General features: G+C 40.1%; 1 protein-coding gene across 3 annotated transcripts in view; it reads right to left on the bottom strand.

Moving 5' to 3' along the window:
* LOC102216658 (disks large homolog 5) overlaps positions 1 to 23,078 on the bottom strand; it is a 43,357-nt gene that overhangs the window by 3,573 nt on the left and 16,706 nt on the right. For 2 of the 3 annotated variants that reach the window (XM_023327288.1, XM_023327290.1), the window contains 25 exons: positions 22,329 to 22,512; positions 21,332 to 21,591; positions 20,906 to 21,218; positions 17,893 to 18,123; positions 17,004 to 17,188; positions 16,731 to 16,856; positions 14,102 to 14,234; positions 13,884 to 14,011; positions 13,630 to 13,805; positions 13,209 to 13,312; positions 11,933 to 12,025; positions 10,744 to 11,775; positions 10,196 to 10,313; positions 9,967 to 10,111; positions 8,925 to 9,058; positions 8,717 to 8,806; positions 8,252 to 8,420; positions 5,524 to 5,686; positions 4,839 to 4,972; positions 3,747 to 3,914; positions 3,460 to 3,643; positions 2,670 to 2,818; positions 1,340 to 1,510; positions 280 to 470; positions 57 to 200 (listed from right to left, as the gene is read on the bottom strand). In XM_023327288.1, the coding sequence (XP_023183056.1) occupies positions 57 to 200; positions 280 to 470; positions 1,340 to 1,510; positions 2,670 to 2,818; positions 3,460 to 3,643; positions 3,747 to 3,914; positions 4,839 to 4,972; positions 5,524 to 5,686; positions 8,252 to 8,420; positions 8,717 to 8,806; positions 8,925 to 9,058; positions 9,967 to 10,111; positions 10,196 to 10,313; positions 10,744 to 11,775; positions 11,933 to 12,025; positions 13,209 to 13,312; positions 13,630 to 13,805; positions 13,884 to 14,011; positions 14,102 to 14,234; positions 16,731 to 16,856; positions 17,004 to 17,188; positions 17,893 to 18,123; positions 20,906 to 21,218; positions 21,332 to 21,591; positions 22,329 to 22,512 (4,925 nt within the window). The remainder of the gene's footprint in view (positions 1 to 56; positions 201 to 279; positions 471 to 1,339; positions 1,511 to 2,669; positions 2,819 to 3,459; positions 3,644 to 3,746; positions 3,915 to 4,838; positions 4,973 to 5,523; positions 5,687 to 8,251; positions 8,421 to 8,716; positions 8,807 to 8,924; positions 9,059 to 9,966; positions 10,112 to 10,195; positions 10,314 to 10,743; positions 11,776 to 11,932; positions 12,026 to 13,208; positions 13,313 to 13,629; positions 13,806 to 13,883; positions 14,012 to 14,101; positions 14,235 to 16,730; positions 16,857 to 17,003; positions 17,189 to 17,892; positions 18,124 to 20,905; positions 21,219 to 21,331; positions 21,592 to 22,328; positions 22,513 to 23,078) is intronic. The other variant, XM_023327289.1, reaches the window with a different exon arrangement.

Below are 23,078 nucleotides of genomic sequence, written 5' to 3'. Positions count from 1 at the left end.
TGATGTATTGTTTTTCTTCTTATTAAAAGTGAAACATCTGGATGAGGGTATCTCACCCAGCAGGCATCTGCAAAACTTCCCAGGAGATTCTTTAACCAGCATTTCCTTGACTGGGTCACTGAGAGGCCCGAGTACCAGTACCGGTCGGGGAGAGGTGCACTCCACCTTCTGGACTCGCTGGTATGCCAGGCTCACACAGTCTGACAAAGAAAAAAAAAAAAAGTTAGATATAAAGCCTCCTGCTATTTCTACCCATAATTCCATCAATGTTCCTCTCACCATCCAGGAAGGGGATGGAATCAGTGCTGATGGTGTCCAGAGCCACCATCTCTTTACTATCTTTGGAGCTGCTGCGCTTGTGTTTCTGTTTCCTCCTGAAAAACGATCGGCGGGCGGCTGCAGAGAGAGTCTTGCTGGAATCTTCCTTCATTTCTGTCACACTGTGTCTGCGATAAAACTCTTGGTCCATCCTACATCACACATACAAAAAAAACCCCAAACATTCTCTCTAAAGGTCTCCAAACTAAAAATCTTGTATAGTTCGTGCGTTGCAGCAGTATGTGTGTCGTTACTAGAGATGCACTTGAATGGTCAGAGGCTAAAAATGGAATGGTTTTGCTCAACAGTAAATGCACCACACCGTGTGCTTCTGCGTTGCACATGCAAAAACTCTCTTCAGAGTTGAAGTTGTTACTGAGGAAAGAGGCCTCAAAGTTAGCTGTTATCAGTCTCAACAGGGCGTTAAAAACAAACAATATTCCTATGAGGAATCAATAAAGGTGCAAGGAGCTTCTAGAAAAACATCCTACACAGACATGTTGGAACTGAAAGCTACTTGAAGCTGAATGTCTTACTTTTGACAATTCAGCTATTATAGAGAGAATACACAAACTACAGCGATTTACACCAGATCTCTTTGGTTGGATTTAAACGGACCAAAGTTTGTTTCCCAGGTAATCTGCTCTGTTTTTGCAGAAAAGGTAGATCTCCGATCTTTTGGAGGTGACATCTCAATTTTTACATACATATACAACAGCCATAAATGTTGCTATGGCTACAGACAGACACAAAGGCTTCAAATGTCAACTCCTTACTCATTTTTGTTTGGAAATGGTGAAATCTTGCTTAACCACAGAATTGTCCAAAACGTAAATTAAGAAAGTAATTTGTTGATTTTTTTTAAATCGTAATTTGCTAAATTAAAAGTGGCAATACTACACAATACAAAATGAGTGTTTAAAAAGAACAGTACAGAGTAATGCATTTCAAAAACCTTCTGATTGGTGCATCTCCAGCAAGTCGCACCCTAGTTTTATTTTTGTTTTTTTTTTCCACCCACATGTATTTGCTGGGGATCTGTCCTCTCTGGATCTGCTGTGCGTTCTCATCTAGCTGCCAGGCCATCCAGGTCCCAAAGCTGCCCTTTGGTAACGACTCATCCACATAAAGGATGTCATCCTTCTTAAAACTGAGGTCTCCTTCAGCCTCCCCCACCCTGTCGTAAAGTGCTCTGTTGGGAGGCAGAGACATAGATAGATAGGGAGTTATTAAGAGAAGGGCGGTAAGAGGGCAAGACGAAGAGCGTGAAGCTGATAAAAATGGGAGAGGAGATGAGGTATGAGGAGAACCAGATTAAGGATCTTCAATGCAGTAGTAGGATGACAAAGGAGGTGCAGAGCAAGTTTATCTAGCGACACCAAAGGCCTTTTCTTTGTCTTACTCGAGGCTCGTAAGTTATTCCCAAGCAGCCTATCTGTGTCAGCCAGGCAAGCTGAGTGTATTTACTGCAGATGACATCACAAACCTGCCTGTCTATTTGACGAGTGACTGTGGCAGCTGTGGAAACAAACCGAGAATAAAAGCGAACCAATTCAAAGTTGTAGTCTCCCTTTTGAATTTAGTGTGATTTTAAGGCCTAAAGAAAACAATGAGGACGAAAAGGATTAGACGACCTTAAGCGATGGCAAATTAGAATCACTGCAGTAACACAACGGATCTGGGACACAATTGGCTCGGTGAGAATGGGACACACTGTCCGAAGGGCTCTGGAGGCTATGTATAGCATAACAGAGAGCAATAAAGCTGCTACTGCTTGGTTGAGGTCCTTTCCTGTACCGTGTTAAAGAAACTCCAAACAACAACGTAAAATGTAAAATAAATATAAATTAATGTAAAATAGATTAAATACAGAGTGATGCATTTCAAGGGTTTATTTCTGATAAGTCTATTGATTACAGTTAACAAAAAATTAACTGTAATCACTGTAATCTAATTTCTCATATAATTGGAATATTATTTAAGACCCATAAAAACAGTCCATAATTGTACATTACACCACAGTGGAGTACTTATTTTTCCTTTCACTTTTTTTCTTCCACCTGCCTTCACTAACTTTGCCATCAATAACTGTCTGCTGAACAGAGGTCAAGTATGGCAACTTCTCCATGATTTTATATGTATTAACATTACATTTCAGTACAAAAACTATTGAAATAGCTCGCAATAGCCATAAATAAATAAAAAAAGACAAATGCTTGAAATATATCACTATGTGCAATGTATATACAGTATGTGTTACATAGATTTTTGAAATAAACTACTGGAAAAATATGATTTTTCAAAGATAATCAACTATTCAGAGACACTCCGCTGTTCATGTAAATACGCACCGAATATAAAAGCCATCTCCGGGTGCGTCTTTGACCGTGCTGAAATCATCAGGCCGATGCTGCACCTTTAATGTCACTGTCTCTGCAGGTTTCAGCATCTCAACGTACACTTCTTCAGCCGTCTTATTCTTCATGTTCACCAAGTTATACTGAGACAGAGGAAATAACAAAACAAAACAAAGTTACAACAAAAATACAGACCAGGGAGAATGTTGCGTCACAAAAAATATAAAACTCAGAAAACTGATGACTGCAAAAACAATTTCCCCTGACTGTGAAGGCTCTGCTAGTAAATAGCCACATTTTCTCCAAGCTTTCAGCGCCATTAAAGTGTCGCAGTATTGATTTGTGTCACGTATGAGGGAGGAAAACAAACAAGGAGATTGAAGGACAGCGTGAAGCTGTGCGGTCTGATGACAGAACTGCATTGCAATTTCCACAGCAGACTCTCTGTGGCTGAGAGCTTAAGTAGGAGCATGCCAAGAAATGTCTAGCAAGAATTTGTGGTGTTCTGGAAAGATTACCAATGTGGAATGAGACTGAGCAGATCAATGAGATACAATGACATGATGGAAAGCAGTAGCACCTCGTGGCAGCAGAGGAACACAAAGCTTATTAGGGCAGAGAGGACTGAATAGCTGCAGCTTTGGCAGCAGGTATGGAACAAGATCTGCATACTGCTGAAGAAAAAACAGATCAAAATCCCCAATTCTCGCCTGAAAACACTTAATATTTCTAAAGCAGCAAGTCTTTGACAACAGCATAAAATACAGTGAATACATGTTAGTACCTCTAGGATGAGATCCCCAGGAATAAGCCCATCTGGACCTCTTGCAGGACTGTCCTCATCCAGACTCTCTATGTAGACGCCCCGCAGGTTCCCCCCACAGAGAGTAACGCCCACCTCCACCCCAGGCCGGTGGACTGTCACAAGTCTGGGCTCACCAACCTTCTTGTTGCCCTCAGGCGGCACTCTGGAGGAAGAAAGGAGACGCTTTCAGGTGCTAGTAAGGTTTTTTCCTCGCATTTTTCTTATATTTTAGCTCAACTGTTTTTTGTTTTTTTTTACATGTTTACCTGACAAAACTGTTGGGGCTGGTAGTAGGGGTAGTTTGCTTGGAGGAGGGAGTGAGTGTGCCCTCGTCCTGCTCGCTGAGCGTATCAATAGCAGAGTGACTGTCTGGAGTTGCAGTCCCGCTCCCCTGTGGGGTTGACTGATTGCTGACTGAGGGCTCAAGACGGGAACTGCAGGGAAAGAAAAAGAGATTTCAGCTGAATGGAATAGAATAAAATAAAATAGAATAGAATAAAATAGAATAGCTGAGCTCTTAATTTGCCCCCAATATGGGACAAATGATCCTTTACTATGAAGTGAATCACAAATAGCAAAAAATAAATACAATAAAACACTACAAACATGTACATTTGGCAATAAACCAAAAATGAATAAAAAGCATAAAGACTGTAGCAAATTTGTTTTGCAATCCTTAAGGTGTGTATTGCAATAATACAAACTTATCTACTGGTAACAAGGGCCAGAAATTCCTAATGTAGACTTTCAGTGAGAACCACAAGAGCTCATCAGCTGCCTGGTTTAACTCATATTTAATCATTTATGGCTTTGCGCCTCAGTGATTGCTTTTGCAATGTGGGACGGTTTCTCAAATATTTGAATTTGCAGAAAAGATGAAGAATTGAATTTGAGTTAATAGTTTGAAAATCAAGCAAATAAAAGGGAGCGCTGTGACAAAATCCATCCGGATCCCTTTCTGTGCCAACCAATTCCCCAAAGGCTTCAACTAGGCCAGCCGTTCAAGCTGTATTGGCGGGGGAGGGGAGGGTGGCGGTTTTTGACAGGACTGCAGTTCGAAGGGAAGAGCTTTCAGGTCTGATTGACGGTAAAAAGACTCAGATTGTTTCCAAAGCTTAAATGTGTCTTATTGACCTTAATGAAATCAAGCATCTAAGAAAAAGATCTCCGCTAAATTTAGTGAATCTTACCAAGCTTTACATCTCTAAAACACTGCTCTACAAAACATATTGAAATATTATTTCAACTTTTATTTATGAAGGAAAGTATAGCACATGGATTTCTGAAAAACGTCTCAAAAGGTAGATTTAAAGCAAAAAAAAAGAAGAAAAGAAGAAAAAACAACAGAACAATTTTACCTGGAGCGAGAGTGGTTGCCCAGCTGGTACATATGTGGGTTGTACTGGGCCATGATGGTGATGGTGTCACACTGCTGTCCAATGATGAGACGAGCTTGCTGCTCTGTAGCATTCCGCAAGTTGATACCGTTGAACTGATAAAGAGGAAAAGGTATAGTAATAGAGAAAATGATGAGGTCAAAGGATGTGACACTGAAGCTGAGTGTGTGTCCAGATTATTAAGAGCTTTAAATGATTAGAGCTGCTTGGGGGTGAAGTTTGTTAACCATCAGAGGTTTGGATTATACAAAATTCCTGCTCTACAAATTTATATCATGTCAAAAGTTATTAATGAATATTCAGCATTTTTCTTTTTAATACACATGAGGCACGAATTATTAGAACAACCAAAAAGAGTTTTAGTTCATTAGTGTGTGAAGTAGATTTATGGAATGGATTGAACGAGGAGTTCATAAAAAAGTGCAAATATGAACCAGCTTAAAAATGAATGCAGGTTATCCTGAATTTAATTCAGGATAACCTGGAGAATTAATGCAAAGTTAGTAGCACAATTACTTAGTTTATGGAAAACCAAATAAATAATCACATCAAAACTATAAATTTGCTTCCTTTCATGTATTTGAGAAAACCTGTTATTTTTGTAGCCTTGAGATACAACCTGTGACATTCAGCAAGTTGTTCTTACCTCCAGTAATTGGTCTCCATACTCCAATCCTGCCTGGTGGGCGATGCTCCCTCCAGTAACTTTTGAAACAAAGATTCCTCCGTTCTCCCCGCTCACAATAGAGATGCCCAGAGGCTCGACACCTTTGTGAACGATGACGTTGCGCGGTTCCTCCAAGTACGGCCTGATGTGAGAGAGGGATCAAAATTAGAAGGGAGCATCGCAGAAGCACAACTCAACACAAAAGAAGAGAAGGACAAAGATGATGGGGCACCATCAAGTTACTTTACAGGGTTTGGTGCTAAAATTTTGCAAATCAAAAGAATATCAACAGAAAGCTTGTGTTGAGATTTAAAAATGCTTGAGCCAGAGATGAACTAAATGCCCCTTAAATCTGCGCACTGATTTTCAATCCTGATCCTCAGAACCCAGTGTCCTGCATGAATTATCTGTTTAGACTCTTAAAGTTGAGCACTCAATGGTTTTTTCTTTGATAATAAAACACAATGTTCTGAAACAATGTTCTCATTTTTCTTTTTGTTGTTAAATTACCGCTATAGCTTCAAAGCTGATTAAGGCATCAATGAAAAAAAGAAAATAAATCTTGTGGCTGCAAAAAAAACTGCCATGTCCACCATGTCTGACAAATGGAATAAAATATTTCAGCAGTTTAATTATAAAGCATGTAGACAAATCTACGTAGAAATAATTCACTGGACACCACATTAACTCCCTTACAATGCCACCTCAGTCCACAGATGTAAATCCTACAAAAAACTTGAGGAATTAGTTAAAGAGGAGGAAGAAAGCGGTGAGGACCAAATACTTAGGATGATCTAGAAAGGTTCCCAGAGCATCAAAGATCTTCCCTCTTGATGTTTCAAACTTGTGATATATTCAGTATTCCTTAGAACAGAGTATGCCATTATGCAATAATCTCATCCTCAATTTTTGCATGTTTTATAAATACTTTACTTTTGTGTGAACCTATATGCCTGGACACAACAGTCACATCTGAATGTCCCCATTGTGGGATAATAAGAGATATTTCTATTCAATTCTACAAGCAGCAGTAGTGCTGCCCAGTAGACCAAGAACGGTTGCACAAAGTGTAAACAGTGGGGATCTTAATCATTAGGCCTCCACAGATTTAATTTCTTAATGTGGAATTTTTACACAAACTTGATACATTTAATTCAATTTATTTGCATTTTAAAAAAAATTTCAGTAAGAGATTAGGCAACTGTAAAAAAGTAATTCATGTACAAGATCTTTTATTTATTTACCAACAGATATGCCTAGAACTGTGGTTTTAGACAGGTAGGGATTTGTACTTGTACATTTTATTTTGCTGGTTGTACACTTGTACAAAGGAGAAAAGAGGCTCTCTAGGCCTATTTGTGAAATTTTGTATGAAACATTCTTTACTAAAAAAAACATCTAAAGCAAAACAGTAAAAATCAGGACGATGCAGGGCAGTGGGTCTTGTGGAACGCTACTGAAAAACACAGTTCTGGAGCTACTTTATACCAAACTTACAGACGAGAGTGGAAGGGTTTAGATCACATCACATAAATGCAAAGTGAGCAGTAAAAACACAGGAAAACGCCCTCATTTAGAGGAGACTTGTATGAACTCTGTGTCTTCATAACAAGGTTGGGCTTGTAACATGCCTTCCAAATTCATAAGCACACAGGAGAAAATGGATTGCAGCCAGAGACTGGGGTAAACAAGAGTGCTGGTGTATGGACAGAGATATGACCCAGAAGCTGGATGTTGAATAATACATTGCATAACATACATATTGCAGACTGAAGGGTGATCTGGCCTAAGGCAAAGACGCACACATGCATACAGCATTATTGGGACATGCACTGAGATTCAAGTGGGTCTTTGGACATGAACGGGGCAATGTGCAAGCACAAAAATAACACTGAACCTTTGAAGTTCACCAAGTGTAGCTAATCTGAGCTTGTGTGTTTTCCTAAGGCACAAATCATACTGGTGCATGCAAAGAAACAGAAATCTCCAAATTAAACCGTTCTCCTGGGGGGGCTGGGTGAAAAACATCACAAAACCTCTTTTTGCATTCCACAAAGTGCACGTAAACTGCAAAAGAGTGTTCTGCTCCTTCGGGATATTCACTTTCCATCCAGCATCTTATCTGCTCTAGAACATGTGAAACACTGTAGAGACTTGTGGGGCAGGGAAGGGTAAGAGTGGTGGCATTCCCTGCTTTGCAGCGTGGGTGATTGAGGACAAACCTGAGGCTCCTGAGAGAGGAGAACCTCGGCCTTGCAGCCAGAGGAATCCTTAGAAAAGAGCGATTACGATAAAGAGATCTGGAGGGAGAGGGTTGCAAAGAGGCGGGAGGAAGATAAAGAGAAGAACGGGGAGACAGATATCATAGAGAGACAGACACAGTGTCAACGCCAGAGACGTACCGCAACTCCTGTGAAGTTAGTCAACAACAGATCAAATGGTGGATTATGGTGGCACTGTAGCCAGGCAACGCTGTTATACTACATCTGAGAGATGATGCATCACAGTTCAGTTATTATAACTTAAATCTTTAAAATGTACAGCTTGGATTTCGACATTTTTTGCATCTTCTCCCTTTTTTAAGAGGCAACTTGGATACACTTGACAAACACTTCCAACATTTAAAAAATGCAATTATGAAGTGAATAAACAACACAAACATGTCGTCCACCTTAAAGCAAGCCATAGGATCCATTAAAATAGATACCTGTCTTTTCTGCGCTCCCCTATTGGCACAGGACTGACTGAGATACGTGGTAAGGTGGAAATGGAGCCTTGTGATTGGCTGCTGGCAAACGAGGAAGTCTCCAGGTTGAGTGGCGACTGCGGAGGGGTGATGAGGCTGGGACTGCTGCACTCGGAGTGTGACAGAGAGCCTAGATTCATGAAAAGAGGAGCAGAAAGGGAGACAATGAAGGTCTACAATTATAATTAATTTGGAGGTTTATAAAAATCAATGATTTAATTGTAAGATAAAAATGATTCCGCTTTATTCCACTCAAGCAACCTTTAATTTGTGGTGAGGATCTTCATTTTAGTGCTTATTTATACACATTGAAAGTACCAATTCCTGTTCATTAATCCTATAATATTAATAACCTTATTTTAATTTTAATCACAGTCTGAAAGAATTAAGTGAGGATTATGCTGTTTGCATCTGAAAGTACCTTACCTCTGTCTGAGCCCAGCATGGAGCGGGGGTAACGGGGAGTTGAGGGGATTTTGATCCTCTCTGTGCGGTACTGGACGTTACTGGAAGAACCTGGAGATAATAACACGTACAACTGAAAACCTTTGTCACAACATCCAGAAGGACAAAGGGAAAAGGAGGTAAAAACCCTTCATATGCGTTTGTGTGCATGCGTGGGTGTCAGACTGACCGAGCCGTGCGCTGGAGGGCAGTGAGTTTGTACCGTGTGACGCTCTGCTGCTGCGTGATGAGGACGTTTCAGAGTAATCGCTGGTGCGCTTCTGCTGGCTCAGGTCCAAGCTCAGGCGACCCTGGTGTTGGGGGCTGCACGGACACACAAAGTTAGAATTGTGCATAAAATATGCCCTCTAAAAAACAAGTGTGCGCTTTTTTTTGTTTTTAGATTAATCAATCGGCTGACTTACCCACACACACACACAAAAAAAAACAAATATTAAGACAGAGGAAATTTTTATTAGCCAGTTTGGCCATTGGGAACAGAATAATTGGAATCAGTAATTTTATTGGTGTAGAGCTACTGGTTGTAACTCTAAACCAGTAGAATTACAATCTACTTATGTTCTTTAAGGGTCCATAAGGAGCAGAACACTAAAAGTTGTGTAGTAAGACCACAAAGCAAATTTCAAACGGTCTCACAAAAGATGACAGCAATAACTGAAGGCATCCTAACTAATGACCATTATGATTCTGCCCGCAACTAGATGACTAATCTAATTAGAAAACATAAAAGAGAAACTCAATGGTCAAACTAGCATTTGTCTTGTGGATAATTAATAAAGTTACTCTGTATTAAACTGCATTTAAAAAGCACACACATCGACAGTGAAAGAACTGCAAAACGTAGGAGAAAAGAATGAAACAACTATTGAATATACTGACATAAATGTTTTAATTTTTTCTGTACGAATAGTTGAAGATTTCCAAATAAAACCAACAGTAATCATGGTTTTAGTCTTTGAATTAAAATTGCTCAGGTTACCTTTGCAGTGGCATTAGCAGTAGCATAAATAATATTCATAAAAATTAAGTGATATTGGTCACCACATGAAATGTAGGGGGCTTATCAGAAAAATGTGAAAGAGCGGTGGGCCTTAGTTTGAACCTTGTGGAACACCAGTGAGGTTTTATTTCTGCCTACTGAAGTATAATAATTCTTCAAAGTCTAGATTTGACTAAGAAATTAAAGATGATGGTGGTAAATTGAAGCTAACCTGGTGTGGGTGTGCTGGTGACATATCTGAGATGCTACAGATGGACAGTTGCTAGTATGAACGCGGTGACTGCGCACAGTATATACAGGATTCCTCATCACAGCCGTCACAGCAGGGCAAGGAGACAGTCCACGATGGGCTGAATCTGGTGAGACACACGCACATGGCAGGATGTTAAAGAAAATGTCATCGAACATTCTGGCAATAATTAAGCATGCAAGCAGCTCACTAGGAGGTAGGGAGCCATTGTAGACTGCAGGTATCAAGCCAACACTGTGGCGATTTGAGGGGCCGGGGGAGTGCAGTATGTCCCTGGACTCTGGTGAATGTTCATCGTTGGAGTAGCCCTGTGGAGAATCAAAGACAAATATGTCTAGGAAAGTATTTATGACTCTTTATTGGAAGCGTCCAATGAGAAAAATGACAGCAAGAACATCCTACAAAATAAAATGAATGTGTTGTGTTCAGGGGCCTGGAGATGTAACTGAGGAGGGTTGCTTAAAATCCAAGCTCTGACCCAGTATTTTTCCACATTTAGCTCCAGCCATCATCCAATCAACTATGACCAACTTCCCTGTTCCTTCTACAAACAAGCATCCCCACAGAATGACCCTGCCACCTCCGTATTTTCATCATTTTCCTACACAACCCTGCTCTGTGTTGGTCTATCACAAGAAATCCTAACAAAATGCACTGACGTTTGTGGCTGAAATGTAAAAGAGCTTAAAGGGGTATGGACACTTTTATGGACTCCATATTCATGTGTAATCTACTTACCTGGAAGGGGGGATGAGTGATCTTTGGGGTCCGACGTCGAAGTGCAGGGGCAGATTTAGGACGAGGCCTCTTTACCTCTGGCTCCTCCATTCTGGTGCGCCCAATGTCCTCATCGCATGACTTTCTTGAAGTCAAGACCTTTCCTTCCAGGAAGTAGTGGTTGCCATTCCTGTCTCTTTCTCGCTCACTCCTTTCTCTGCTCTCTCCTGCTGCCATGGAGGTGGAAGCCTCCCCTTTGCCGTCGGAGGTGATCGTGCAGTCTGAGGCGGAGCTGCTTTGATGTTTGTGTTTGAATTTAAAAGAGTCACTGCGGGTGGGAGGGGTAGGAGGAGTTGGAGTAGGGGTAGAAGAGGATGAGAGAGATTCTGTCTTTGAAGACTGTGGGGAGTGTGAAGCTACAGCTGCAATCTGATTGGCTGCCAAGTACTCCAGCTTGGAAGAGGGAGTCTCGGGGCGCTTGAAAGTCTCTGGGTCAAAGATTGACTTCCTCTGCTTGGGTGATTTATAGATGGAGAGTTGGGTGGCTGCTGAGATCTGACTAGCGTTGTCTGGAACAACCGACATACCTCCGACCATCATCTTGGGCCATGTGCCGCCACTGTGCTTCTTCTCCAGGGCAGTCTCCATACCAATGCATTCAGAGTGGGAAATGGGCTCAAAAGGCAAGGAGGAAGGCGCCTTCGTATACGAACAGCACTCCTGAAACGCGCTGGGTCCGTAGCGACCAGTTCCCAGGTCGGCCAGAGGTCGCAGACTAGTGGCGTGGAGGGAAACGCTGGAGAACGGTTTGCTCACATCGCCATAAATCTCATCAGGCTCCCCTCTGACCTTCCTCCTCTCCCCAGAGGTACTGCCAGAGCTGGCGCTTCCACCATCAGGGCAGAAGATGTCGGTTTGCGTCGAGCTGTTGTGTTTCAGGTTGCGGCTGTTTCTGGAGTGGAGCTCAGATAACAGAATGCGTCCGTTGGACTTCTCGGATGAATCACGCAGGCTCTCGAAGATGTTCTGGCCTGATGTGCTGTGAGGGAAAAACTACGGGAAAACAAAGGAATGAAGCAAAAATAGATTTAAAAAAAAACTGATAGATTTATAAACAACTAAGAGATATACCTTCTGTTACTAAAGTTTCTCAACTATTTAGGGCACACAGAGCTGGAGAGTTCAGGAAGAGATATTAGAACAAGCTCACCTTCATAAGGGAGAGGCTCAGCGAGTCCCTGCAGCTCCGCAACAGAGCCTCACACTCCGTCACAGATTTGTTATCAAGAGCAATTCCATTAATCTGCACAAAGACACAGTGAAAATAAGGACAGGTCACATAGGACTAAAAAGCAATGAAAGTGACTCTTCTAAAATCCCATAGGTGTTTATGAGTGCGTCTTTGATATCAATATTCTTAAAAGAGGTGCAAAACTACAACACATTCAGGAGAGAGGATCAGTAGCTTGAAATGCATCTTGCACTCTTACAATGGGAAAACTACAAGGAATCTAGGTCAGCACATTTTAGTTTGCAGTAAATTCAAACAGATTTCCACCATAAAAGATTCAACTTGAGCGCTATCTTATGAAACTGAGAAAGTCTGACATTTATATGCACATAACAGACCCTACTGTTTAAAATGATTACATATTTTTGTTTCACTTCATCATTCTTAAGTGTTTTGAAAACAATTATCCAGACTAATACTGTCTGGAGCTAATGTAGCAAATAATATATTATTTAAAGCTCTAATGGAAAAAAAAAATGGACATGAATATGCTGTGCAGCATGTTTTGTCCTAACTTTATGCATGTCGTTCACATTTCTTTAAGAGTTTATGATGCCACCTGTATAATTGTGTTCAAAACACTTAAGAATGCTGAACTGAAACGAAAATGTGTAATCATTTTCACTAGCAGGGTCTATTACGTGCATATAAACTTGGGGTGCACCAATATATCAGCTAGCCAATAAATCAGCCCCCGATTTCCTCAGCTGGAGAAAAGTCAGGCGAGTCCAGCAAGTTGTCTGGAATCTCATTAAAATGACTTTAAATTGGAACATTTTGTGTTTTTTGTAATCAGCTCACTTAACAAAAGGTCGGTTAAGTATGGACAGTAAAGCTCAAATGTTTAAATTTAATGAACAGGGAAACTAAATCTTCTCTTTCTGACAGATTAACATTACAGACATCCTTACTACTCGTTACCAATTTGTTCAGTGGGAGTTCGCTGCTGTATCTGCAGAGAAAGAGAGTCTTTCAATCAATCTCTTCTTCCAAGGATTTAAGAGAAGGGATGAAAGTTCTGGATACAACTAAATCCCACCTAGCATGTCAATTCTGGATTGGATTGAGGTTTGGATTACTGAGTTAAAGGAATCTGTGCTTACTCCAAAGCAATAAATGTTGAGTAAAAATTGGCTAACATAAAAAAAGAAAAAGAAAAAAAGAAGTGATTTCAAGGTGTCTAAAAATTACTCACAGCAATGAGTCTGTCTCCAACAGTGAGCGAGCCCTCTCTGGCTGCGGGACTTCCCAGGGCGATGGCAGTGACAAACACCCCACTTTCCAAACTAATACCACTGTCTGAAACACAAAGGAGAAAATCAAATGGCTACAGGGGGAAATAAAATTCACGACGACAACTATACAGACAAAATAGCAGATTTTAAATTTTAAAAATTCAAAACTTTCACCGGGTCCTGTAGAAGAATAATAGTACATAAATGATTCAAACACAACATGAATCTGAAGAGATAACAGGAAGGACCCCAGGACTAGATGAGCTAGAAAGATTTTACAAACCATAACAGTGAAATATCCCTCTCACTCTGTCTGTTTCAACCCTGTAAGAAGACAACTCCTCCTATCGTTTCTGTGTGTGTTATTAAAGTGTAATGTACCTTTATGTCCCATTAGGTTGATGTGAACAGGGGTGACCAGCCTTCCTCCCAGAGACTTCCTTCTTCGTACCACCATGTTGATCAATCCGCCTCCATTAACCACAGCCTTCACCACCTGTTTTCTGTCCTTATTGGTCAAGTCGATGTCATTAATCTTCAACAACCAATCGTTCACTCTGGAGTCCAAAGAGAAGAAATGATGATGAATTTAACAGACGTCTATCAACAACAATGTTTATTAAGTAGGTTCATACCTTAGCCTTCCATCAGCAACACTTCCTTTATCCACCCTTGTAACAAATATTCCACAGTCTCCAGGTAGATAGGGATCATTTACGCCCTCGGCAATGTCAAACCCAAGAGCCTTCAAGTCCATGTCCTCCTATTAGGGCAATGATATGCAGGTCAGTCAACTTATTTCTCATTACATTCGATTTGCTGTTCCCGATTTCAACTTCAGCCTCAGTCTTACCCTGTCTTTCTCAAACTCCACCACCTCCGTCTCCCATTCCAGGGAGTCCGTGTCAATGGCGGAGTCGTGAGAGCTGTGTGCCATTAGCTGACAGAACCGGGCCTCCTTCTCCAGCTGGCTCTCCATCTTTTCCCTTAACACAGAGCAGCAGGGTCAAAGGTCAGTCACCAACACATATTTAATCGGACTGAACCACATTTTTTAAATCAATACTTTTTCCTTTATCTGCCTTTGCAATTCTACACATTCTGTAGAATGTAGAAATCACAAAGTTCAATGTATTGCTATTGGCACTTTATATGGTTTACTGGTTTTTGTATTTGTTTTTAACAGATGCAAATCTCAAATCTGGGCATAGATTTGACTCGCAATACATCACTTTGGAGAACCACCTTCATGTAAAACCACATCTGCAAGTCTTTTGGTACTTTTCACCACCAGTTTTGTGAATCAAAAGATTGAAGATTGTCAGAAAGATTCTCAGTGAACATGATTTTTCAAATCCAGCAACAAATTATTAACTGGATTTGGGTCAGAACTCTGATTGGTCCATTCTACCAGTCAAATAGACTGGTAGAATGGCCATTTGCCTTGGAATAGTTTATACCAAGGCAAATGACTTGGTATAAGTCAGCAAATGACTTGTATCAAGTTGTTGGTATAAGTCATTTACCAAGTCATTTGCCTTGGCATAAACTATTCCACTGTAATTTCTGGCTACATGATTAAGGTTGCTATATTCTGTCTCATGCATTTTATCAACATTGGCATCTTTATTGCCACTCTGCCATAAAAGCAATATTTGTAGCGTGGAAGAAATGTCTTTGCCTTGTGGACAGATTCTCCTGCCTGCTCCTCCAGAGTCTCAGCTGGTCCTTTGATTAATGTTCTCCTGGCCTGAGCAGTCAGTTTTGATGTATGTTGGACAGAAGCTTTGGATATTGTTTTATAATGTAACCTGGTTTCAAACGTTTCCACAACATTCTCCCTGAACTATCTGCTGTGTTCATTGGTCTTTGTGATGCTGATTAGTCAATCAATCGATCGATCGCATTTATTTATATTGCACATTTCAGCAACAAGGCAGTTCAAAGTGCTTCACATAAAAACACAAACATAAAAAGTCAATAAAACAACATACACTCAACAATTGACAAACCAGTGACAAACATTACATTCTGACGAGTCCCATCATCAAAATCAATACAAATTGAATATATTGGTCAATGTTCCATTTCTTATGGTTCAAAAGCAACTGTAAGCAGATGGGGTTTTAGCCTTTATTTAGAGAAACTCAGTGTTTCAGCTGTTTTACAGTTTTCTGGAAGTTTGTTCCAGATTTGTGGTGCATAGAAGCTGAATGCTGCTTCTCCATGTTTCGTTCTGGGGATTCATTTCTCACAAACTTTGAAGATTCACAGAACAGCTGCAGTGAGACGAAATAACAGAGCTGAACACTGTTTACTAAATAAGAAACATCTTAGGGCAGCTGGACTTCATTTAGCACCTAGTTTACATACTTTAGATCATGATTAGATTATTTTTCTTCTTATGCCCTTTCCTTTTGTTTGTTATTTTGTTTGTATTTCCTTTTAATTCATGTAAAGCACTTTGTATTGCCTTGTTGCTGAAATGTGCTATTTAAATAAAAGTGCCTTTACCTGTACCTTTAGGGTCACTATTAGAAGGGACTAAATACAATTTTTTTAATTATAGGATTTCTATTTGCAGAACATTTCGATAACAGTGGATCACTTTCCTTCTCTTTCACTGTTATGAGCTACTTCATGACAGGCTAACCATTTAAATTCTAAACAAATTAAATTCAAGTTAGTGGTTGTAATATGAAATGTTTTTTTAATTGAAAGATACAAATACTTGTGAGGTACCACAGTAAATATTATCACAATTCAAAGTTCTTAAAATAGAGCTCAGAGTTTATTTTAAGACATTGGATGTCTTTATAAAAACTTTACTGCTTTGTGGGTTGTGGAATATACACTATATTTAAAGCAGAAAAAAACTAAAAGCAGACTGGACTTGTCAGCAAGATGTATGAGGTCCTATTGAGGCCTGCCTACAAGGTAACAATAACATTCAAAGCCCAGAGGTACAGGATAAAGAGGGAATGTTTTTACCAAGTTACTGCATGATCTGAAAATACAGGAGAAGCAACTGATTTTAAGGCTTGAAAGAGAAAACAGGCCACATAGGGCTTGATGAAACCAAAATTGTAGTCAGGTAGCAGATTCAACTTTATGCAAAACTTAAATTCAAGCCTTAAAAGTCAACAGCTCTTCATTCAAAGCTTTGACTTAGAAATGCCTGTTATGTCCACTTTCACCAGCAGATGGAGCCTTTGCATGCAGCATAGAATAACGCAAACAGAATTAGAGACTGTGTGATCTAAAATGTTTACATGTGCTTAAAACACTAATGCTTTCTGGGATAAAATGTTAATCTGTGTAAATGGAAATGAGGCCAAAAAAAAAAAATCACCACCAAGCTCCACATTGGTTCAGTATAAGAGGCATAAGGGAGATGAAATGCAGATAAGGAGTGGAAATGTGCACAATTACTCTGATCAATAAAAAAGAATCATTTTAAAAAAACTTGAGAGGGAACTCACTTTAATTCTTTGAGTTCTCGCAGCGCATCGTTCTTCTGTTTCCTCATATCGTCCAAATTACGCAAGGCGTCGGCCAGGTCGCTGACGGCCCGGTCCCTTTCTCGCCGCAAGTTATCACACAGAGTTCTGAGGAGAGAGAGAGAGAACAGATGGTGGCAGGATGTAAAGGAATATGTGCAAATAAGTATAATGTAATGAGTATGAAAGCCCCACTGATAGTGTCTTATGTTTAAAATTAAATAAATAAAAAAAGGTTTGAAAGTACACACTGACCTTATGCTCTCCCTCTCTGCCACTATTTTGTCCCTCTCTTGGAAGGCCCAGTCCCTTCGACATTTGGCCACCTCTGCTTCCTGTGTGGCCTCCTTCAATTCCTGGGACATGGCTTCATACTGCTTCCTCAGCATCTCTATCTCCTTATTGGCTCGTTCCATGTCCAGGGTAGCGGAGTCTTGTTTCTGAGAACATAGATTACAAAAAATCAATAAATAATGATTTCAATAATGTCAAAGTTTGTATGCATATCAAATACTTAAATGTGTAGTGAAAAGTTATTAGCCAAAAACAAGAGAGGCAGAGTTTTAAGTCAAGGAGACATGTTGACAAGTCTTACTGAATATAAACCTTGAATTTTCTTCTTTATTTTTTTAATTATACAACAAATAACTAGGTAAATTATTACTTTACTTAGTTATGTGTGACTCATAAATGTGACTCATAAATGGCCACATTTATGAGTATGATGTTCTACTGAAATTATCCTGGGCTTCATGTTAATGATTTGAGGAATTGCTACTTAATTTCTAGAAATTGTCAAACATGTTAACATATGTGCACGCCACACACAGATTCCCATGAGATCTACAAGTTTTACAATCATTTCCAGGACTGACTGCAATTGTAAACTTTCCTGTACAGAAAAATGAAAGTGTTTTAAGTTGTCAAACTTTTCCTATACAAATACCAGTTCAGGACTTTATAAGTGAGGTTCAGTTAAAAGGTTATAAGTGGTGTGAAGAGCAAATGTATAAATACTATGTTACGCTATAACACTTCACATGTTCCTATTTTATTGGTGGTGCATCGCGTCCTACATACAAAAACAGAATCAAATAAACAGATGCCTTTGAGAGACTTTAAGAGCAGCAGAATGAGTGATTACTTGTCTGGCCTGGTAGTATTCTCGAAGCAGCTGATCCCGTTGAATGATGGCCTCGGTCCTCTCCTTGCGAGCCACGTCCCTCTCCTCCCGGACCATCTCGATGTCCTTGCAGGCCTGGCTCAGCTCCTTCTGGGCTTCTGCTTTGTCCTTCACTTCGTCGCAGTACTTCTCCAGCAGCTCGTTCCGCTCGCAGATGGCCCTGTCCCGGTCCACCAGTGACGAGTTCAGCTCCTTTACCAAAACAAAGGTGGTCAAAATTACTTGCACTGAAACGGCAGTTTACCAAACTAAATGCACCTAGCAGAAGACGCTTTATGCAATGCTGCTTATGATTTTTTTTTTGTTAATGGTCATGTTAACTACTGTGGAACACGAGTGGAATGAAATTACACTGAAACTACATTTACAATCTAATGTAGGTATTGCATGTTGTTGACTAATAATATTCAATGCAACACATTTGACTGTTCTTAAATAAACATTGGATAAACCAACACCATTATATTGCATTTGGACTATAATCTTAAACAAATATTGGTTTAGTTCATAAAAAAAATTACAGACTGCTATACTGTATTTCTAATTAACCAAATTGATCTTTTCTACTTGCAGTATTCTCTGCTCAGAGAATGTGACAAACAAGGGTTAGAAACTTGACCTGTCGTCAAGCTCCTCAATAAAAATATTACAGACTATGCACGATCAAAATTATGAATTCAGTCAAAGAGTACTATCATTTTGTCAGGCTGCAAATTGTAGATTTCATAAGGATTAAAATATTGTGGCAGCAGAAGATATGCCGCACCAAACAGCCCTTTATATGTTCAAGTCCACACAGCCAGAAGCAGAGGGAATCACAACCACTGTGAAAATACGCAGTTGTTTTGAGCAGGATTAACTTCCAGGTTTGCTCATTTTGCTTCATAGTGTAATTCATCCATTTGTTTTTATGTATGGGTTCCATCCCACTGTGTCTCCAATGACAACGTCAGATTTGTGCAGATCTGCATCTAATTTTCTGTGGCTTTCTTGTGAAGCCTGTAATGTAAGAACTTCACAGTATGTGGTAATCTAAATTTAGCACTGTTTTCCTTGTAGATTTGTTGGTAAGATGACAATTAAACACCACCACAGCTAAAATGGCTCATAGTCAGAGCCCTGTTTAATTTTAATTGGAGATGGAGCAATCAGGCTTTTACTGGTCAACACATATGTAGTGCTCTCACGCACCTAATTGTCAGATTGAGATTTTGATTACTCTCAGAATTATAACACCATTTTTTTGTATTTATTATTTTAATCTAACAATTAGATGCTGTTGACCATGAAAAACATGCAGCAGCTTTTTAATGAGTTTGAATCCAACAGCAAATGAGGGGATTGCAAGATTATCCCCATACGCCTAACCTTTATCCGATTTCTACTCTACTCAAAAAAGTCGCATCATAGTACATAATATTGGTGATGCATTTATAGATCAAAAAAAGTGGAAGCTTCAATCCTTTAAATGCACATGACAAAAGACATTTTTAGTATCTGACCTGCCCCACTCAACCAAAATTATTTTGTCCAGTACCGGACTGATTGATGCATCCCTTATATTTACTAATAATGTGATGCTAATCTGCTTCTCATCAGACATGCAGACTAAAAACGGTGCTCACTCAGCCAGTGAGAGGGTAGAAAGCAGCGAGGGCTGCGTTTACATAACAGCACTACAGTAAAACATGTGGGTAAAAGGGACGAAAATAACAAAGTGTAGACTGGGTCTGGGTGATAAATGTCTGTCAGATGCACAAAAACACAGCAATTCATGTCCGATGTAGCATCTGCACTCCAAATACAACCCCACCAAACAAGGAAATATTTCACACTCCTATTCAATCTGTTTATCTGGCTCACAACCCCTTTTTGCTAAGCAATATATATCTACTTAAAGATACAGTAGCTGAATGTTATACACAACATTTTTACACTGTATAAGTATTATAAAAATGTACTTACTCTATACATAAAATTTTTATGTATAGAGTACTGCAACTATTATACATTTTGAACTTTTTCATGATTTTCTTTCATGTTACAGTGTGCAACATTTAATGTGTTTTAATTGGATACACTACGACAAAGAGGCACAAGACCATAATAAGGAACGAAAAGAGTATATGATATGTATATTTTTTAACAAATAATCTGAAAAATGTGCTCTGCGGGTGTGTTCAGCACCCTTTCCCCTTAGACTCCATAAACAAATCTACCAAATTACAGCTGGAAGTCTTTTGCGGTAGGTCTAAAACAGCTTTGCACATCTAGAGGTTAAATCATCGATCCGTCCTTCTTTGCAAAATAGCTTAAGTTTTTAAATTGGATTTGGGTCTAGACTTTGACTAGGTCATTCTAGAAGAAGGATTATGCTTTGAACTAAAATATTTAATTGTTTGTTTTGTGGTGATTGTTCTGCAGATGTTTATCGCTAGTATCCCATCACAGTGTAGATTAAAAAGTTCAGTCTGACCACTTTCACATATTTCCTGTGTTCCCTGTGTGGCTTTCTGCTGGCCACTTTTCAATAAAAATGTCAGATTTGTGCAGTGCAACACCAATACATGTCCTGCCCATAGGTTTTTGTCACCTGAACTTTGGATTTCTGCCCCTCATCTGGAATTATGTGCAGGGGTATCAGAGTAAAAGGGACTTTAAATACCAAATGTCATTTTCCTTCTACTTTACAAGTACTTACTACTTTGAGATGGTCCATCACATAATATCAAAATGAAATGCAATAAATAAGTAAAGATATATCATAAGAAATTTGTAAAATTCAAGGTACAGAAATATTTTTGCAAAGCACTGTAAGTAATATTAATACGTAAAAGTATGATTTTAATTGGATATTGTCCAAAATACTCAATCTGTACTTTTAACTACAGTATCTTTCTTGAAAAATGACTCCTCTTTATGAAAAACTATTTTTTAGGCAAAACTGCTTATGCACAATAAATGAGTCTCTCACCTGTCTGAGTGCTTCCAACTCCTCACTAGCCACTACCCGCTCTGAAGAAGTGTTCTTCAGTCGTGCTTCAGCCGCCTCCAATTCCGTCTGCAGCTTATCCAGCTCTTTGATCACCTGGTCCCTCTCACTCATGATGAGGCGGTACTCATTGAAGACGGAATCCCTCTCCTCCTTGTACTTCTCGCAGTCCTTGGAAGCCTTCAGCTGCAGGTTTTTGTAGCGCGTCACCTCCGACTGCAGTCGCTCCATCTCCCTCTGCAGCTCCTTGTTTTGAGCCGACGACTTGTTCAGCTCCTGCTGCACTGAATCAAACCTGCGAACCAAAGGATCACGGTAAGAATCAGCTCAGAGTTTCACCACCAACTCCTGAGATGTTTTGATTAAATCGTGGTGGGATTTCAACTTCGCCTCAGTTTGTGCTTTCACCTCCTCATCGACGTGGAGAACTGCTGCTGGTAGTGCATGGCTGAGTCTCGCTGTTTTAGCAAAGCATCCATCTGCTTCTGCAGCCGGCGGTTCTCCTCCTCCGCCTGCTCCAGACGACTCAGGTCAGTGTTGTGGTTGGCCACCTTCTCGCCGTAGCGCTTGCTGAGGGCGTCATAGTCCTTCTTCATGCCCTCCAGTTTGTCCATCGCAGTGTCGTACAACTGATTCAACACCTCCGACGAGCCTTTCTCCCTCATCACCTGGACAGGACAGCACATGTAAAACAGTAAACTATTGTCTTGCTATTGCTGTGCACCACGTTAGAACCAGATGGCATCAATATGCAGAGAGATTTCTATTTACAATCAAATAAAATATGATTTATAAAATTAAGCAGACTCATTGACCTGCACTTGTGTTCTTGACTAAAACTTAACAACTTAAACTGATTATGTACAGCGTTTGTCCTTCAGACTCAAGTCATTCTCAATAAGACTCTCTCTCTTTCTCGTGACAGTTTTGCTGATCCAGTCTTCCCGATTCCTGAGAGATCTGCTGTCACCCTAGGGCTGGATTGACCTCGGCTAAGCAACATATACTAGATATACTGTGAACTTGTAGCAACACGGTTTAGATCAGAATGCCCTTCGCCGAGGCCAAGCCCTTTTCTTCTGTGTTTGCCCTTTTCAGAAATGCTCTGCATGCATCTCCCTCCTCTTTCCTGCCCTGTTTAGAACTGCAGCAGCGTACCCATGGGGGCTGTGTAAGAGAAATTTACAGTAATACAATAAGGGTCGCAATTCCCTTGGAACAAACTGTTCACTGCATAGAACATAAAAGGGTAGATTTCTATAATTTAAAAAAGAAAAGAAAAAAACCTGAAACCGTTTCTTTCAGCACAGAAACAAATGTTAATTGAATTGTGTGTCATATTCACAAAACAGCATCTGAGCTGCTTCATCATTCACTCAGTGATGTGTTTGTGTCGCAGCTGTACCTGCTGTTGTTGCAGCCGAAGGTCTGCCAACTCCTTCTGGTCTTGACTGTGAAGTCGTTTGAGCTCCTCGCAGTTCTGTTTCAGGTGGTTGTGTTCTCGGACAAGTTGGGCATTCTCCCTCCTGACCGTTTCCATCTCCTCCTTCAGCTGAGCCTGGTCGCCCAGGACGCGGCTGTGCAGCATGCTGGGGGAAAAGATGAGCAGGAATATATCTGAACTGTTGCAGTCACAACACTAAAGCAGTTACAGGGACAGATTTTAATGGGATTTTCTGAATATGGTGACACAGTAAAGACCCAAATACTTCCTCGTGCTTTTCCAAAAGGTTACAAATTCCTGTTTCAGTATAAGCTAAAAGCCAGAATTTTCCATATTTCAAAATATTCCAACTCTCAAGCAGGTAGCACATGATCATAATTGTGGCCTCGGTTCCCAAGCTGTTACGCTGAACGATTCAATCTCATAAATGCCTTCATTTTCAAGCTTTTAAAAAGCGTGCAGGATTTCTGTACAGCCAGAGCTGTTAGTGTGAAAGCTGGCTGTAGCTACAAGGGAAGCTCTTTCAATTAGGTTAATGGAAGCACCATGCCAGCATTTGGTACAAATGTTGTAAAACAGTGCAGTAAAACTTTATTATTCCTAGCAGGTGGCTTGTGACAGAATGTTCAACCTACATTTTTCAGAAACGAGCAGAGTGGCACAGACACCACTGCTGGCTAATCTAAGCATATTGCCGTATACTGCCTTCAT

Source organism: Xiphophorus maculatus, chromosome 22 (genome assembly GCF_002775205.1).
Source record: "Xiphophorus maculatus strain JP 163 A chromosome 22, X_maculatus-5.0-male, whole genome shotgun sequence".
Lineage (NCBI taxonomy): Eukaryota > Metazoa > Chordata > Actinopteri > Cyprinodontiformes > Poeciliidae > Xiphophorus > Xiphophorus maculatus.
The sequence above is the reverse complement of the archived record's forward strand: the minus strand, read 5'-3'. Positions and strand labels throughout refer to the sequence as shown.